Source organism: Calidris pugnax, unplaced genomic scaffold (assembly GCF_001431845.1).
Source record: "Calidris pugnax isolate Ruff unplaced genomic scaffold, ASM143184v1 scaffold630, whole genome shotgun sequence".
NCBI lineage: Eukaryota > Metazoa > Chordata > Aves > Charadriiformes > Scolopacidae > Calidris > Calidris pugnax.
The window spans coordinates 50,370-67,802 of NW_015091759.1; the positions used below are offsets into that span (position 1 = coordinate 50,370).

At 51.8% G+C, this 17,433-nt stretch overlaps 2 protein-coding genes across 2 annotated transcripts in view; both read left to right on the forward strand.

Annotated features, from left to right (window-relative positions):
- Nucleotides 1-8,736, forward strand: part of LOC106900050 (paired amphipathic helix protein Sin3a) — a gene marked incomplete at its 5' end in the record, with an annotated part of 57,127 nt that extends 48,391 nt beyond the window's left edge. Inside the window, 6 exons of the mRNA XM_014962009.1 lie at nt 732-901; nt 1,977-2,150; nt 2,973-3,065; nt 3,417-3,511; nt 4,525-4,732; nt 7,495-8,736. Coding sequence (XP_014817495.1) covers nt 732-901; nt 1,977-2,150; nt 2,973-3,065; nt 3,417-3,511; nt 4,525-4,732; nt 7,495-7,725 — 971 coding nt within the window. The remainder of the gene's footprint in view (nt 1-731; nt 902-1,976; nt 2,151-2,972; nt 3,066-3,416; nt 3,512-4,524; nt 4,733-7,494) is intronic.
- A 2,204-nt stretch (nt 8,737-10,940) lies between these two features.
- MAN2C1 (mannosidase, alpha, class 2C, member 1) overlaps nt 10,941-17,433 on the forward strand; it is a 39,218-nt gene continuing 32,725 nt past the window's right edge. The window contains exons 1-6 of the mRNA XM_014962015.1: nt 10,941-11,043; nt 11,966-12,091; nt 12,693-12,816; nt 16,123-16,193; nt 16,326-16,503; nt 16,989-17,178. Of these exons, the coding sequence (XP_014817501.1) occupies nt 10,952-11,043; nt 11,966-12,091; nt 12,693-12,816; nt 16,123-16,193; nt 16,326-16,503; nt 16,989-17,178 (781 nt within the window). The 5' untranslated portion in view covers nt 10,941-10,951. The remainder of the gene's footprint in view (nt 11,044-11,965; nt 12,092-12,692; nt 12,817-16,122; nt 16,194-16,325; nt 16,504-16,988; nt 17,179-17,433) is intronic.

The following is a 17,433-nucleotide window of genomic DNA, read 5'->3' on the forward strand; positions in this document are numbered from 1 at the left end:
TGTAACTTGAGGCCATTTCCTCTTGTCCTGTCGCCTGTGACTTGAGAAAAGAGACCGACCCCCACCTCTCTACAACCTCCTTTCAGGGAGTTGGAGAGAGCAATAAGGTCTCCCCTCAGCCTCCTCTTCTCCAGGCTGAATAACCCCAGCTCCCTCAGCCTCTCCTCATAAGACTTATTCTCCAGACCCCTCCTGGAGTATCCTGGAGTTCCATAACTGAAAGCTTTTTTAAAAGTCTTTTCAAAGCAAAGGCCTCATGGAGGAGGCTAGAGCTAGAAACCAAGAGACCATGAAAGTACCCGTGGCCTTAAAAGGACTAATTTAAATGTCTATAAAAGACAAACTCAAGTCTATTCCAGTAACTTTTCATCTTGACTGGGTAGTTTGGGGACCAGAACTCAACGTGACCCTTCCTGGGGGCGGTGTGTTCATCTCTGACGTTCTCTCCTGTTGCAGTGGACATCGATGTTGAGTATCCTGGAGTTCCATAACTGAAAGCTTTTTTAAAAGTCTTTTCAAAGCAAAGGCCTCATGGAGGAGGCTAGAGCTAGAAACCAAGAGACCATGAAAGTACCCGTGGCCTTAAAAGGACTAATTTAAATGTCTATAAAAGACAAACTCAAGTCTATTCCAGTAACTTTTCATCTTGACTGGGTAGTTTGGGGACCAGAACTCAACGTGACCCTTCCTGGGGGCGGTGTGTTCATCTCTGACGTTCTCTCCTGTTGCAGTGGACATCGATGTTGAGGATTATTACCCGGCCTTCCTGGACATGGTGCGCAACCTCCTGGACGGGAACATGGACTCGTCGCAGTACGAGGACTCCTTGCGCGAGATGTTCACCATTCACGCCTACATCGCCTTCACCATGGACAAGCTGATCCAGAGCATTGTTCGACAGGTGACTGCCAGCAAAAGCTGTGGAGGGTTGGGTGGGCCAGGGTAGAGAGAGAAAGCAGTGGGATGTTTGCTGCAGTGAGAGGCCCACGTTGGAGGAGAGTGGTGTAGGCCTAAATGGGGAATTTCAGGCTAAACCGGTAAATGCTGGGTGTTTTTAACCCAGCCCTTAACACTGATATAAAGAGACAGGATAAAAGATAATTTCTGATGTATTTAAATTATTGAGAGTATCCTCTCTCTGCATATGGAGCTCTCCTTTTGTTTTACAGAGGTTTTGGCATATAAGTATTCAATTCCAAAGTATCTCCAGAGCTAATCTTACTTGAACTTTAAATGCCATTTAATTCTTTCTTTCAAGTAATTTCTTTCCTTTTCACTGGTGTTTGTAGGAGCAGTGCATGCCTTTTTAGAAAAAGCTTTGTCTCTTTTATCTGGCTGTGAGACTAGCTCATTTTGGCTCCTCAACTCTAGTCCTTTTATTGGGCTGGTAGGAGGAAGGTGTGACCAAGGGAAAAATTCTTCGTGCGCCTTTTTGTAGCGAAAAGAACAAAAACAGACACAAGGGGCTGTAAGTGGAATGGCTTTAAAAGGCCTCTCCTCTTTCAGAAGGGTAGTTCTGCTTTTCAGAAGCCCTGTACTTCAATTAACTGCTTTCAGAAGAGAGTCGAGCGACTTCTCATTCTTTTAGATTTGTACAAAAATCAGGATTTGATAGTAATTCCCCCACCCCTGTGCTCAGATGCAGCAGCAGCAGCACCTTGCTGTGGAGGGGATGTACTATGTGACAGCTCTCTAGCCCTTCCTCCCCTGCTGCTGATCAGGATATTCCCTGCCTGCTAAGTTTTTTAAAGATACATATTGTGTTTTTTACATAACAGCCGAGATCATCTGCAACTGGAAGAAGCTATGAAAATTCTAGCCTTAAACTCATGCTTTTTCAGCCTTTTTTTGGTGTGTTTTCTCTCGGCTTGGGCTTAAACCCGTGGATACACCTTCGTTTCTTTCTGTTCTGTGCTGATGGGCCTGTAGCAGGCTCCCTGATTAACACCTTCCCCAAATTCCTCCCTTTTTTGCAGCTCCAGCACATCGTGAGCGACGAGATCTGCGTGCAGGTAACAGACCTCTACCTGTCAGAGAACAACAACGGAGCAACAGGAGGTCTTCTGGCTTCCCAGTCTTCTCGTACGCTCCTGGAGGCTGCCTACCAGCGCAAAGCCGAGCAGCTCATGTCAGAGGAGAACTGTTTCAAGGTAAAGCCCGAAGCACGGTGTAAAAGCAGCAAGCAGGGAGGGGGGGGATGCCTTTTAAGAAGGGAGAGGCACCGGTCTTGAAAAAGGGAGCCTTATTTAGGCACCCAAGAGCCCTGAGGATGTTCTGTAGCTCTGAAAGTTGAAAGGAAAGTCTTGGTGGCATCTCCCCAGCTTTTGGCACGTAGGTTAATGCTTTTGTGAGGGCCTCTTGGAAATTAGGTTTCAAGCAGAAAAGTATTTTCTGGAACAGCAGTGAATATCCCTTGTGCTTCGACATCTTTGGGTTGTATCCTAACGACTGCTTTGCTGTCACCGCTTCTGGTTTGGTAGCTCAAACTGTCCCATTTCTCTCATGTTTCAATCTTTTGTCAGCTGTGGGGAGATCTGCTAATACTGACTGGGCATTAAATCACTGCCCACGGCGTGTGTTGCTAAATAAGCCCAGTGTACCCTGCTAATTAAATCCATACTTCCTAGTCCTGAGGTGCAGGATGCTGTCAGGCACTTTCTGAGTGAATAAAGTGCTTTGGATAAAAATCCTGCCTGTATAATTTCTCTTCCCTTTGAAACTTACTGGGGGGGCTCAAGAAGGACCCGCGCCACTCTAAAAACAACAAAAGATTTTCAGCAAGCTTTACAATTTTTCTGTTTCTTGAAGACTGCAATTTGGCTGGTGTTTTCCCCTTTGCATTCGGGGATGTGGGAAGCAGTTTTTTCCCTTAAAACTACACCAATTTGCTTCATTCTCCCAGTGAGAAGTGGAGGTTGCTTTTTCTATTCGAAACCCCTTAACTGAAGCCCCCTTCTGCCTTTTCTTTATAGCTGATGTTCATTCAGAGCCGAGGTCAAGTTCAGTTAACCATTGAGCTGCTGGACACAGAAGAGGAGAACTCTGATGACCCTGTAGAAGCAGAGGTAAGGGCAGCTTGTCCAGGGAGCTAACTGTGAACACCTAAAGGTGCCCTAGACGAGGGTGTCCAGGGGACCTTTGTTGTGATCTGTTAGTGCCAGATAAAGAAACATCAAGGACGTGCTGTAAAACATTCAGTGATGTGGGTAGGCAAATCCTTCTTGGTTTATTTTGTATTAGAGCACCCATAAAACCATATAGAGAAAGGTTGTATCTGCCTATTTGGGGATAAGACGCACAGGGCCTTCAAAAGCGACCTTGTGTTTGTCCATAGAACCTCCAGCTCAGCCTCCTTACCCATCCCGTGTTGTTTGGTGGGAAGGCAGTGGCTGATCTGTCTCTGTGCTCGTTTCCAGCGCTGGTCAGACTACGTGGAGCGGTACGTCAACTCCGATTCTACCTCCCCTGAGCTCCGGGAGCACCTTGCCCAGAAACCAGTCTTCCTGCCGAGGTGAGTGGCTGGGCTGTGCCCTGAACCCAACCCAGTGGGCTCTGTCTGGCCATAGAGGGTAGGGCCACCATGGAATGTCACAGTCTCCCCTCGTATTTCAGTGCTATGACACAAACCATTACCCTCTTGCCCAGAAACCAGTCTTCCTGCCAAGGTGAGTGGCCGGGCTGTGCCCTGAACCCAACCCGGTGGGCTCTGTCTGGCTGTAGAGGATAGAGCCACCATGGAATGTCACAGTCTTGCTGTGACAGTGCTTATTTCAGTGCTATGACACAAACCATTACCCTGGCAGCACGGTGTAGAGGTTCTTCATGCTAAAAAGCCTGTGGGTCTGTCCCAGGCTCCTGCTCTTCCTTGACTGTGTCCACTTCTGGGCTCCCCAGTTCCAGAAGGACAGGGAACTGCTGGAGAGGGGACAGTAGAGGGCTACAAAGATGATGAGGGGCCTGGAGCATCTCTCTTATGAGGAAAGGCTGAGGGACTTGGGTCTTTTTAGTCTGGAGAAGGCTGAGGGGGGATCTGATCAACACCTATAAATACTTAAGGGGTGGGTGTCAGGAGGATGGGGCCAGTCTTTTTTCAGTGGTGCCCAGGGACAGGACAAGAGGGAACAAGCACCAACTTGAACATAAGAAGTTCCACCTAAACATGAGGAGGAACTTCTTTCCTGTGAGGGTGGCAGAGCCCTGGAAGAGGCTGCCCAGGGAGGTGGTGGAATCTCCATCTCTGGAGACATTCAAACCCCACCTGGACACATTCCTGCTCTGGGTGGCCCTGCTTTGGGCAGGGGGTTGGACTGGATGATCTCCAGAGGTCCCTTCCAACCCCATGTGATTCTGTGACTGAGAGATGACTGACTTGTAGGGGTCTGAGCCTGAATAACTGCAACAGGCAGTTGTGCTGCAAGCCCTTTGTCAGGCTTTTGAGGAGCCAGCACAGATCCACCAGCTCCATCCAGCCTTGTAGAGCTAAAAGGTGAGCACTAATTCCAAGAGGGATTCTCTGGTTTGCAGGAATCTGAGGCGGATCCGTAAGTGTCAGCGTGGTCGGGAGCAGCAGGAGAAGGAAGGGAAGGAGGGAAACAGTAAGAAGTCCATGGAGAACGTGGAGAGCCTGGACAAGCTGGAGTGTAAATTCAAACTGAACTCCTACAAGATGGTGTACGTGATCAAATCGGAGGATTACATGTACAGGAGGACCGCTCTGCTGCGAGCCCAGCAGGTATGAGGCAATGGAGGGACTGGGGTGGGCAGCTGGTGTTTCCTGGGACAGATGGACATGTCCTTGGGATCCCGTTGGGTGACATTTACTGGTCTTTGAGTTGCCAGGAGGATGGTGCCCTGTTTTGTCCTCCCAAGGCACTGAAGGTTATTTTTAATGTTTCTAAGGTGTAATCTTTTTCTCTTCCACCTCTCCCTCTCATTGTCCTCCCATCTTTCCTCCCTTTTCTCCAGAGAGTTTTATTATGGTAGGACAGTGGTGTTGACAGTGAAGCTCTCAAACTTCTTCTAGGAGGTACTTCCCATGGGTGGTGTTCCCCATGATTTAGGATCCCACTGACCTCAGGTTTCCTGTCCCCATGGTCACAGAGAGCAGGAGTTTTCAGGTCACTCCTGCATGGTAGAGCACAGCCAACATGAGGCAGCAGCTCTAGAAAAGCTATTTTTTGTGACAAGGGTGGGAGTGGTGAGGTCACCCATAGCAAAAAATCCACCATGGGTGTTTTTCCAGGGCTTGGAAGTCCTGGACCTGAGGATCTGTAACATCTCTTACATCTAGCAGTCAGTGCTGGTGATTGCCAATTTAAATAGGGATTTGGCTTTTTGAAGTTAATTAAATTTGCTTTTGGTTCTCTGTGCCAAAAGTAAGCCTTGGGCCGAGGGAAGGAGGATGTGATGGGGAAGGGTGGGGGAGGCAGGGGAGAGGAGATGCAGGAGGGAAGGAAGTGTTGGATCTCCGGCTGTTCTTGAGCTGTAAAGGTTGGGGTTTACTCAAGATGAGAACAGCCTGTGACTCCAGGTGGGCCAAATTCAGATGGGTTCAGTTGGACAAAGCCAATTTGGTCTTCTGAAGTCTTTGACACTTTGCTCATCCCATGAGAATATTTCCATCCAATAGAGAAAACCATTGGAGCTTTAACAGCAAACTCCAGTTCTAGTCCTGCTTTTATTTCATGGAATATTTCCATCCAATAGAGAAAACCACTAGAACTCCAGTTCTAGTCCTGCTTTTATTTCATGAATCGCAATTTTGTTAAACTTGCGTTCGCAGCAAGTGAGAGCATTTGTTTTATTTCAGCAGTGACTCTGAAATGCCAATATTGAGGCGTTTGAATTGCATTTATCCCTTTCAACTGCCACAACAAACCTCAAGGAAAAGTTATCTCCTCAGAGGGTACTACATGGCAGAGTTACTGCAGAGTCTAAACAGAAGTTGAATTATGGAAGTGTTAAATACGTAGCACACAGCGTAGCCCCTCGGTCACTGAACTACACCAAAGGGCTGTGGAACTCCAGGGAAGTCCCAAAGGAGCTGTGGAAGATACAGTGAACTAGGATTTAACAGTTAACACTGAGCAGCAGTCAGCCTTTGGGAGGAGGACAAAACAAATCATAAAATACAGAAGTTTTAATCTTGAGCTTTAATTATATGTAGCATTTCCGATCATGACTGCAGTCATGGTTTTCAAGCCATGGCCTTAAGCCATCCGTCCTTAATTTTACATTCCTTAAGCAGATACTGTTACTCAAAAACATGCCTGGTTTTTCCTCTCCCGATGCTTCCGTTAAAGCCAGTGGTTCTCAGACCTTTTAGACCTAACCAGTTCTTAGTTTCCCATAGCAGTTGGTTCCCCTGCCATGTGTAATGTTGAGCTTGCTCTCTCCTGGGACCGTTCTCCTCCAGAGGGGCTGGAGCCAGACCCTGGAGGTTTGGGGAGCTCTGAGCTTCTACCTTGACTCCTGCCTGCTGGAGGAGGAGGAAGCAGCGCAGAAGGCACAGCGTAGCCCCTCGGTCACTGACCTGCACCGAAGGGCTGTGGAACTCCAGGGAAGTCCCAAAGGAGCTGTGGAAGCTACAGTGAACTACAAATCTATCAGATTTAACAGTTAACACCGAGCAGCAGTCAGCCTTTGGGAGGAGGGCAAAACAAATATACAGTGAACTAGGATTTAACAGTTAACACTGAGCAGCAGTCAGCCTTTGGGAGGAGGACAAAACAAATCATAAAATACAGAAGTTTTAACTACAGTGAACTACAAATCTATCAGATTTAACAGTTAACACCGAGCAGCAGTCAGCCTTTGGGAGGAGGGCAAAACAAATCATAAAATACAGAAGTTTTAATCTTGAGCTTTAATTATATGTAACGTTTCCGATCATGACTGCAGTCATGGTTTTCAAGCCATGGCTTTAAGCCATCCGTCCTTAATTTTACATTCCTTAAGCAGATACTGTTACTCAAAAACATGCCTGGTTTTTCCTCTCCCGATGCTTCCGTTAAAGCCAGTGGTTCTCAGACCTTTTAGACCTAACCAGTTCTTAGTTTCCCATAGCAGTTGGTTCCCCTGCCATGTGTAATGTTGAGCTTGCTCTCTCCTGGGACCGTTCTCCTCCAGAGGGGCTGGAGCCAGACCCTGGAGGTTTGGGGAGCTCTGAGCTTCTACCTTGACTCCTGCCTGCTGGAGGAGGAGGAAGCAGCGCAGAAGGGACTCCATGCTGGGCGTGCAGTTCTCAGGCTCCTGCAGGATGTGTTCTATATCCCCAGCCTGACAGCTGCTGTATTAAACAAAAAACATCAACTTTTTTGGTATTTGTGGGTTCATTTTGCCACTGTGATCACCTCAGAGAGGAGACACGGGGGTTTTTATCAGAGCTTTTCCTCTGTCATCTGCGTTACAAATTCCCTCTGGCTGTTGATCCCCTCAGGTGAGCTTTGTGGGTCCAAAGCCACCACCTTCTAACACTTTTTCCTCTCTTTCTAGTCCCACGAAAGAGTGAGCAAGAGGCTGCACCAGCGGTTCCAGGCCTGGGTGGACAAATGGACCAAGGAGCACGTGCCCTGCGAAATGGCAGCCGAGACAAACAAGTGGTTAATGGGCGAAGGCTTGGAGGGCTTGGTGCCCTGCACCACCACCTGTGACACAGAGACCCTGCACTTTGTCAGCATTAACAAGTACCGCGTCAAATACGGCACGATATTCAAGACACCCTAAAAAAACTCCCCCGAGGCGAGGGAAAGAGCCCGGGAGACGTGTGTGTGTGTGTGTGTGTGTGTGTGTGCGCGCGCATCAAGGAAAGGAGGAAGATGCCTTTCTCCCCCTCACTGTGTATCTCCGTAACATGGCCACTTGACTAGTGCGTGGCTGGTACAACCTGTCACCAGCGGGATCTCCGCTGGGAGCGCGGGCCACCAGCCCTTGGACTTTGGGCAAGGCGTCCCCCCCCGGAGGGTGGGGAAGGACCCTTCTCTGAACTGAGCCATCCCAGAGAAACACAAGGAGCTCGTACACACCAGCAGTGTTGAGGCTTTGACTCCCCGGAGGCCCCGAGCGGCGAGGGAAGAGGAACTGGAGGCTCTCGGCCACCGGGACCGCTATGGATGTGTCCCCAAGATCCCCAGGGTGCCTGTGGCCACCGGATTCTCCTCCCTCGGGGGCCGTGGGGGAAGCCACACGCCACCTCATGGAGCTGACCCTGGGTTCTTCTCGCCGCCCTCTCCTCCCTCCCAGGCTGGACTCACCCCGTGCAGATCGGTCTGTCCTTTCTAGTGCCAGTGGAACTGTTTTATTTTAATTTTTTTTTTTCTTTTTGTTTTTTTGTACCTGCTTGTTTACTAGTCTCTCCTAGTGCCATGCACCAGCTTTTCACACACATGTACGTACACACACACAACAGAGAACAATACGATTTTAACATGTTCCCCTCTTTTTTTTTTTTTTGTAAATAAATGTACAAATTGTCCATTTTGGTTTTTTTTTGTTTTGGTTTTGTTTTGTTTTTTTTTTTTTTATTAAAGGAAGTATGCTTGATGTGCTAGCATAACTGTACTAGCTTCTTGTGTACCATAGTACCAGGTGGCTTGAGAATTAGTACCCACAAGACAGACCGACGGAGACATTTATTATACTTTTTACCAAAGGGAGTTATCATTGTAGTGCTTTTGTGTGGAAACTTTTTTCTCCTTTTTTTTGTAAATAAAAAAAAAAGAATGTCTTTGTTCTTAACTGGAGGAAGACACTCGCTCACCCACGGCCCTCTTCCTGGTCTGAAAGGCACCGTGCAGCATGCAGGTTGGTTTGGGTTTTTTTTGGGGGAGGGTGGGGAAGGGGAGGGAGGAGGGCTGGTGCATCCAACCATTTTATATGATTAGCTTCACAATCTGAGAGGAAAAAGCAGAAGCAGCGTGTGTGGTTTTTTGTGGTTAACACAACCAAGGTATAAGCGGCTTGTTAAGATAGATAAATATATATTATATAATTTTTTTTTTTTATTATTTTATTTTTTCATTTTCTTGGTGGGTAATTTTTATCCACCTGGTCTTCCAGCTCTGAGGAACCTTCACTTTTGGGAAGTGTTGCTGAGCTATTTAGCTGGGGTTGATTGTGCTGATGTCTTTTTTTTCCCTCTCAGTATTAGAGAAAAAAAAACAAAACGTGGTGTGAAGTTACCGAAGCAGTATTTGATAGAGCTGCTCTGTGTGTGTGTTCGTGTGCAGTGTGGTGTGTGTGTGCAAGAGAAGGAAGGGGTGGTGGGGTGGGACGGGGTCTCGGTGCATTTCGCTAGTGAAATCCACATAATGGGATATCTATTTTTTTAAGTATAGAAGTTTAGCGCTGGCAGATATTTAAAAAACACGGGGGAAGATTCTGCTTTTAAAAAAAAAAAATAAAATAAAAATTTAAAAAAATAATAATAAAAAAAAAGAAGTCGGCACGGACTTCGTAAGCCACGACAGACACAACTGCACTGTCTCTCCTCCTCAAAGGAGGCAGCTTTCCTTGCACAAACCTGCGCTGCCAAGTTCTAAGCACCCGAAATGGCACCAGGGATGGTTGGGGAGACACGGGCAGGGCTTTGCCGCTGCTTAAAACCTCTCCCAGGGGATTTATTATTTTTTTTCCCCCAAGAGAGCAGCTCCTCTCCTCCAGGAGAGGCTGGGGAGCGGGTGCGGAGGGGAATCTCACCGGCCCTTCTGCAGCCGGGAGAGCCAGGGTGTGGAAACATGTGGCCCTCAGGGGCCACTGCTCATCGGCAGCCAACTCATGGCAGGCAGATCTTGAACAGCAGCCTCCTATGGAGAGAGGGAAGAGCCCAGCAGGGAATATCCACAGTTTGCCAGCAATAAATTACCTGTCTTGCTTCTCCTCCTTTGCTATAACTGGAGAAGAAGGGGCTGTCGGTGTCCTCTTCCACTTCTGAGGTTTCTGGCGTGTTCCCCCGCTCTCTATTTCCCCCTTATTTTCCCTGTCGTACGCTCAAAGTGATCCGGAAGCGAAAATCTTGGGGGTGATTTAAGACTTTTTTGACCAACTTTGGAAGTTACCTGCTGCTGCTTGGTGGGTGTCTCATCCCAGGAGTCCGTGCCTGCATGTCATTGAGCGCAAACGAAGCGGGGCTGGCGCGGGTCCCTGGGCTACGCCGCAGGGAGACCTCTGCCTCCGTCCCACAGCCCAGCTCTGCTCCCAGCCTGTACGATAAGCAGAGGTTTGGTTTTCGTTTCCCCTTCTTTTTATTTGAACTCGCTTTTTTGTATTCTGTAATGTGATCCTCGGCCCACAAGTCCGTGTGGTTTCTATACAAATGTTGTAAAACTTGACTGTAGTACAGTATTTCCATTAAAATATCAGGGCTAATCACTGTGCACAGATTCTTCCTTCCTTCCAGATCATAAACCATGAAATCTCGGGGTGATTCTAAGGGGGAAATAGAGGGGGTAGGGAAGACGAGAGGTGGATGCCCAGTCGCTTAGGCCGAAGGATGGAGAGACGAGAGGCCTCTGCTTCAGGTTCTGCCTCAAGTTTCCTATTAATTTACTAAAAGCCGCAGCGTTTGGCGCTGGCTGGAAGAATAAAGAGCCGTTTATCTTCCTCCAGGGGCCGGCTGAGCGAGTAACGCGTTTGGAGGCCCTCCGGAGGAAGGCAGGCCCGCGTCCCTCAGGGCCCAGCCCAGGCACCCGAGGTCACCTCGGCGGGGCCAGGAGGGCCCAGCCCTTGCCCGGAGCGAACCCTTTGGCCCCGCCGTGCGTCCCGGAGGGTTGCCCCGAGCCGGGGGAGCCCCTGGAAGTGGGGGGATACCGTTGACGGAGCCTCCCCTCCCACAGGCCCGCGGCCGCCATGTTGGGCCCGCCTCAGGGCCGCGCCGCCCCGTGCGCGTGCGCGGCGCGCGGCGAGGGGAGGGGTCTCGCGCATGCGCAGAGCTGCGCCACAGCCCCGGCCCAAGATGGCGGCCCTGAAGCACCGGCGCACGGCGCTGGAGCGGGTGGAGAAGTTCATCTCCGAGGTCTACTTCACCGACTGCAACCTGCGGGGCAGGTGGGCCGTGGGGTCGGCGTCCTCCTTCCTCTCTCGCCTCCCCCTGGGCCCTTCCAGGAGGCAGGGGTGGAGCTGCACCCCCCCACCCCAACCCCTGGGGCCTGCTCCCCTGTGTGGCCGCTCCCCCCGGTGGCTGTCGGTGGGAGCCCGGGGGTCTCAGTGAGCAAAGCACACACGCACCCTGGTCAGCATTGAGCTCTGCCTCAGGGTGCTGCTGGCACTGGCACCTCTGTCCCTCCAGCTCTCCTTGGCGGGGCTGCAGGCAGGGGGACACTGCTGGGGGGGCAGCTCCAACAGGCCCCTTCAACAGGGCAGATCATTACTGTGGTGTTTGGTTAATGCTGTGAGGCTGTGAAGTGGTAGCAGGGTGATAGGGGTGATAGAGGAGAGGCTGAGGGAACTGGGGTTATTCAGCCTGGAGAAGAGGAGGCTGAGGGGAGACCTTATTGCTCTCTACAACTACCTGAAAGGAGGGTGTAGAGAGGTGGGGGTCGGTCTCTTTTCTCAAGTCACAGGCGACAGGACGAGAGGAAATGGCCTCAAGCTGCACCAGGGGAGGTTCAGGCTGGATATTAGGAAAAATTTTTTCACCGAAAGGGTTATCAGGCATTGGAATGGGCTGCCCAGGGAGGTGGTTGAGGCCCCATCCCTGGAGGTGTTCAAAAGACGGGTTGATGAAGTGCTGGGAGGTATAGTTTAGTGATGGTGATGCTTCTTGTTTGTTGTGCAGGTGTCTATTTTTGTCAAAATTAGGTTGACGGTTGGACAAGATGATCTTTAAGGTCCCTTCCAACCTAGAAGATTCTGTGATTCTGTGATAGAACCATGCTGGGGAAGCAGGGTGGTCCCTATCTCCTCCCCCCGACACGTAACCCAGGCTGGTCCCTGCAGGACTGGCTTTATGAATGGTCTCTGACTACAGGCTTTTTGGGGATCGATGTCCGGCAGCATCGCTCTCCTGCTTCCAGACCCCGCGCCGCATCCCGTACGATGAGGCTGTCAGGCAGGAATTCGCACCGGTTAAAGTGGGAGACTCCTTCGGCCCCACGTGAGTACCAGGGGTCGGGGGTGCCATGACTGTGGTGGGTGTCCCGGAGCTATTTGTGTGTGTAAATCCTCACAAGCTCTCAATGGCCAAGAAATAAGATGATAATCCTCTTCCCTGGTGCTTTGGTGCCTGCCTAGAAGCCCTCAGGGAGATTCCATGAGGAAACTGACGGAGATGTGTCTCTTTCCAAGGAAATCAAAGGTCCGTGTTCATTGATCCTTTCTGCTGAGGCCTGCTGTTTGTGACCTTGTGTTTGTAATCATGGTTGTGACTAATGTTTGCTTCTGCATGCCACCTCTGTGCTTTGTCAGGGCTGGAAGGAGATTGGGTTTTTTTCCTAACTGTCCTCAAAGACACAATACTGCTGCCCGTTTCTCTGGGGTCCCAGAAGAAGCTGGTTTGGGGCCAGCACCATGGGGTTTGTCTGCTGCCTCCTGAGCTTCCTCACCCAGCGGGGCTGCCGTGCCTCCTCGCAGCTTGGGCACATAGGGGTTGTGAGCAGTCCTCACTCTGCTTTTTGCCGTGGAGGCTCTGAGGATGCGTGGCTTCCTTTGTGGGAAGGTCTCCCGGTGGGCTGAGGTTGCTGCCTGCTCTCTTCCAGGTGGGAGACGTGCTGGTTTAAGGTGGAGCTGAGCATCCCCCCGGCGTGGGCAGGGCGGGAGGTGCACTTTGTCTGGGAGAGCGATGGGGAGGGCATGGTGTGGCGAGATGCCCAGCCTGTCCAGGTAAGGAGCTGTGGATCATAGAATCATAGAATCATAGAATTGCCCAGGTCGGAAGGGACCTCCAAAGGCCATCTAGTCCCACCTCCCCGCAGTCAGCAGGGACACCCCCAACTAGACCAGGTTGCCCAGGGCCTCGTCGAGCCTCTCCTTGAATATCTCCAGGGAAGGGGCCTCAACCACCTCCCTGGGCAACCTGTCCCAGTGCTCCACCACCCTCACAGTGAAGAACCCTCTCCTAATCTCCAATCTAAATCTGTTCCCCTCCAGCTTGAAGCCATTGCCCCTCGTCCTGTCACTGCAGGCCTTTCTAAACAGGCTCTCCCCAGCCTTCCTGTAGGCTCCCTTCAGGTACTGGAAGGCCGCTATTAGGTCTCCCTGGAGCCTCCTCTTCTCCAGGCTGAACAACCCCAGCTCCCTCAGCCTGTCCTTGTAGCAGAGGTGCTCCATCCCCCTCATCATCCTTGTGGCCCTCCTCTGGACCCTCTCCATCAGGTCTATATCCTTCTTATATTGAGGGTTCCAGACCCAGATCAGCGCCGTGCCATGGGCTGTGTGTGTGGGGTGGTTATCTCCCTTACCCCTCTGCCGTGGGGCTGCAGAAGAAACCCCCCTCCCATTTGTTCTGCACTCTCAGAGCAACGTCTGAGAGTCAGTTGGAGATCTGGAGGAGGTTTTTTTAGCCTCAAGTGGTAATATTTGAGGCAATAGGAGAGCTGTCTTTAAATACAGGGAGAACTACTGTGCAGAGAGGGGCAGCGTTTGTGAAAAGCCTGCTGCGTGGGGTGGGAGAGAGGACTGTCCTCGTGGTTTGTGCTGTCAGACCACAGCAGGTCTGTGAGCTATTTCCAAAGCTCCGCCCAGAAAGGCAAGCCTTGCTGGTGGGTTTGAATCTGTTTTCTAGAGGTTGCCCCCTGCCAGGAGATAAAATTCTGGTCTACAAACCAGTAACAGCTGAAAATCCCTTGCTTAGGCCTTAGCAAATCTGTCTTGGAAGAAGGATACACAAGCACCAGGTGTGAGATGTGAATCTCCACCACTGTCAACAGCAGTGAGACAGACTCCTGTCACACGGGGTAACTTCAGTCCTGCTCTGAGGGGGTGGAATGGCTCGGGTCACCTTTTGCAGCCCTGCCCTGCTCTGTGGTGGTGTCCACAGGGTTTGTGTTGCTGCCGGGGCAGTGGCAGTTTCCGAGCCAGTTGTTCTGTCCCATGAGATGTGCAACCAGGTTCCTCCATCCAGCAGGACTTTGGGGTGTCTTGTCCCACCCATGGTGGACCTCTGAAGACGTGTACTGAATGTGCCACCTTCCCCTGCAGGGTTTGACGAAGGAAGGTGAGAAGACCAGCTACATCCTGACACGCAGCCTGAAAGAGACAGAGCCCCACAGGTGGGTGGTCAGCCTGGCTGGAGCCCCACCACCACTGGAGGAACTTCGTGGTGTTTGAAACATGACTGAATGGACATTCCCAGCTGATTCCTTCTGATCTGCTCCCTGACAGTTTCCTTTTGGTCCCCACAGCGTGACGCTCTACGTGGAGCTGGCCTGCAACGGTCTCTTTGGGGCCGGCAAGGGCAGTATGATCGCCCCTCCAGACCCTGACAGGAGGTTCACCCTGAGCAAGGCTGAGCTGGTCGTCTTCAACAGGGATGTCTACGAGCTGCTGGTGGATCTGGAGATACTTCTGGACATGGCCCAGGTCTGTGAGCTCCTTCTCTTCCCATCTCCCGCCATTTCCACCTTCTTCCACAATTTCATTTGATCCCTTTTTCCTGCTATCCCATGACCTGTCTCCTCCCACCAGAAGGTGCTGGAGGAGCAAATGTTTGCTCCTGCTGCTTTAGCACAATTGACGTTGTCTAGAGTAGGAAAAAACTGACCAAAGAGAAGCCATAGGTGGTTTTTTCACCCACTTTCTACACCAAGGCAGGATCTGTTAGACCAGACGCCCCTGGGATGGGCTTGTGTGTCACCTGGCTTTAGAAGGCACATGAGCAAAGGTGTGTGGTTGTGTCTGTGAAGCAGGGACGTGGTGTTTCCCTGGCACCGCTGGCAGAGCCAGATGTTGGAAGGAGGTAGCAGGTTCTCCCTTGGGCAGGTGGCATCCGAGGTGGGACAGAGAGCTGCTCTGAGCCAGAGGACGTGCTGAGCTCAGAGTCAAGCTGTTACCCTTCCCGACCCCAGCTCCTCGGGGAGGAAAACCAGAGGAGTTTCCAGGCACTGTACACGGCCAACCAGATGGTCAACGTGTGTGACGTTGGCGACCCCTCCACTTTCCCTGCTGCCCGTGGCCTGGCTGCGGCCATCTTCAGCCAGAGGAACGGCGAGAGCCAGCACACCATCCACGCCGTGGGGCACTGCCACATTGACTCTGGTGAGAGCAGCGCAGCGTTCCCTCTCTGCTGACCCAGACACCAGGGCGTGCTGCCCAAGGGGAGAGCTGGCTGCCCTCGGGCTCCAGGCTCTGGGTGCTCTATCCCGAGGGAAGGGAAAGGGACCTCTGTGCTGCCATGCAGCTGGTCTGTCACCGAGGCAGGGGAACGTGTGGCTAGCTGTGCCATTCAGAGCAGTGGTGAGGCTGGAGAGGAGGGATGCATTACAGACTGCTGTTTTCCACCCATTGCACTTCTCCCCTCAATTTTCAGCCTTCATAAGGGCTTCCACCTCGACAGAAAGCCAGCAGGAGGAGCGTTTGAGGCAATAGGAGAGCTGTCTTTAAATACAGGGAGAACTACTGTGCAGAGAGGGGCAGCGTTTGAGAAAAGCCTGCTGCGTGGGGTGGGAGAGAGGACTGTCCTCGTGGTTTGTGCTGTCAGACCACAGCGTGGGCTATTTCCAAAGCTCTGCCCAGAAAGGCAAGCCTTGCTGGTGGGTTTGAATCTGTTTTCTAGAGGTTGCCCCCTGCCAGGAGATAAAATTCTGGTCTACAAACCAGTAACAGCTGAAAATCCCTTGCTTAGGCCTTAGCAAATCTGTCTTGGAAGAAGGATACACAAGCACCAGGTGTGAGATGTGAATCTCCACCACTGTCAACAGCAGTGAGACAGACTCCTGTCACACGGGGTAACTTCAGTCCTGCTCTGAGGGGGTGGAATGGCTCGGGTCACCTTTTGCAGCCCTGCCCTGCTCTGTGGTGGTGTCCACAGGGTTTGTGTTGCTGCCGGGGCAGTGGCAGTTTCCGAGCCAGTTGTTCTGTCCCATGAGATGTGCAACCAGGTTCCTCCATCCAGCAGGACTTTGGGGTGTCTTGTCCCACCCATGGTGGACCTCTGAAGACGTGTACTGAATGTGCCACCTTCCCCTGCAGGGTTTGACGAAGGAAGGTGAGAAGACCAGCTACATCCTGACAAGCAGCCTGAAAGAGACAGAGCCCCACAGGTGGGTGGTCAGCCTGGCTGGAGCCCCACCACCACTGGAGGAACTTCGTGGTGTTTGAAACATGACTGAATGGACATTCCCAGCTGATTCCTTCTGATCTGCTCCCTGACAGTTTCCTTTTGGTCCCCACAGCGTGACGCTCTACGTGGAGCTGGCCTGCAACGGTCTCTTTGGGGCCGGCAAGGGCAGTATGATCGCCCCTCCAGACCCTGACAGGAGGTTCACCCTGAGCAAGGCTGAGCTGGTCGTCTTCAACAGGGATGTCTACGAGCTGCTGGTGGATCTAGAGATACTGCTGGACATGGCCCAGGTCTGTGAGCTCCTTCTCTTCCCATCTCCCGCCATTTCCACCTTCTTCCACAATTTCATTTGATCCCTTTTTCCTGCTATCCCATGACCTGTCTCCTCCCACCAGAAGGTGCTGGAGGAGCAAATGTTTGCTCCTGCTGCTTTAGCACAATTGACGTTGTCTAGAGTAGGAACAAACTGAACAAAGAGAAGCCATAGGTGGTTTTTTCACCCACTTTCTACACCAAGGCAGGATCTGTTAGACCAGAGGCCCCTGGGATGGGCTTGTGTGTCACCTGGCTTTAGAAGGCACATGAGCAAAGGTGTGTGGTTGTGTCTGTGAAGCAGGGACACGGTGTTTCCCTGGCACCGCTGGCAGAGCCAGATGTTGGAAGGAGGTAGCAGGTTCTCCCTTGGGCAGGTGGCATCCGAGGTGGGACAGAGAGCTGCTCTGAGCCAGAGGACGTGCTGAGCTCAGAGTCAAGCTGTTACCCTTCCCGACCCCAGCTCCTCGGGGAGGAAAACCAGAGGAGTTTCCAGGCACTGTACACGGCCAACCAGATGGTCAACGTGTGTGACGTTGGCGACCCCTCCACTTTCCCTGCTGCCCGTGGCCTGGCTGCGGCCATCTTCAGCCAGAGGAACGGCGAGAGCCAGCACACCATCCACGCCGTGGGGCACTGCCACATTGACTCTGGTGAGAGCAGCGCAGCGTTCCCTCTCTGCTGACCCAGACACCAGGGCGTGCTGCCCAAGGGGAGAGCTGGCTGCCCTCGGGCTCCAGGCTCTGGGTGCTCTATCCCGAGGGAAGGGAAAGGGACCTCTGTGCTGCCATGCAGCTGGTCTGTCACCGAGGCAGGGGAACGTGTGGCTAGCTGTGCCATTCAGAGCAGTGGTGAGGCTGGAGAGGAGGGATGCATTACAGACTGCTGTTTTCCACCCATTGCACTTC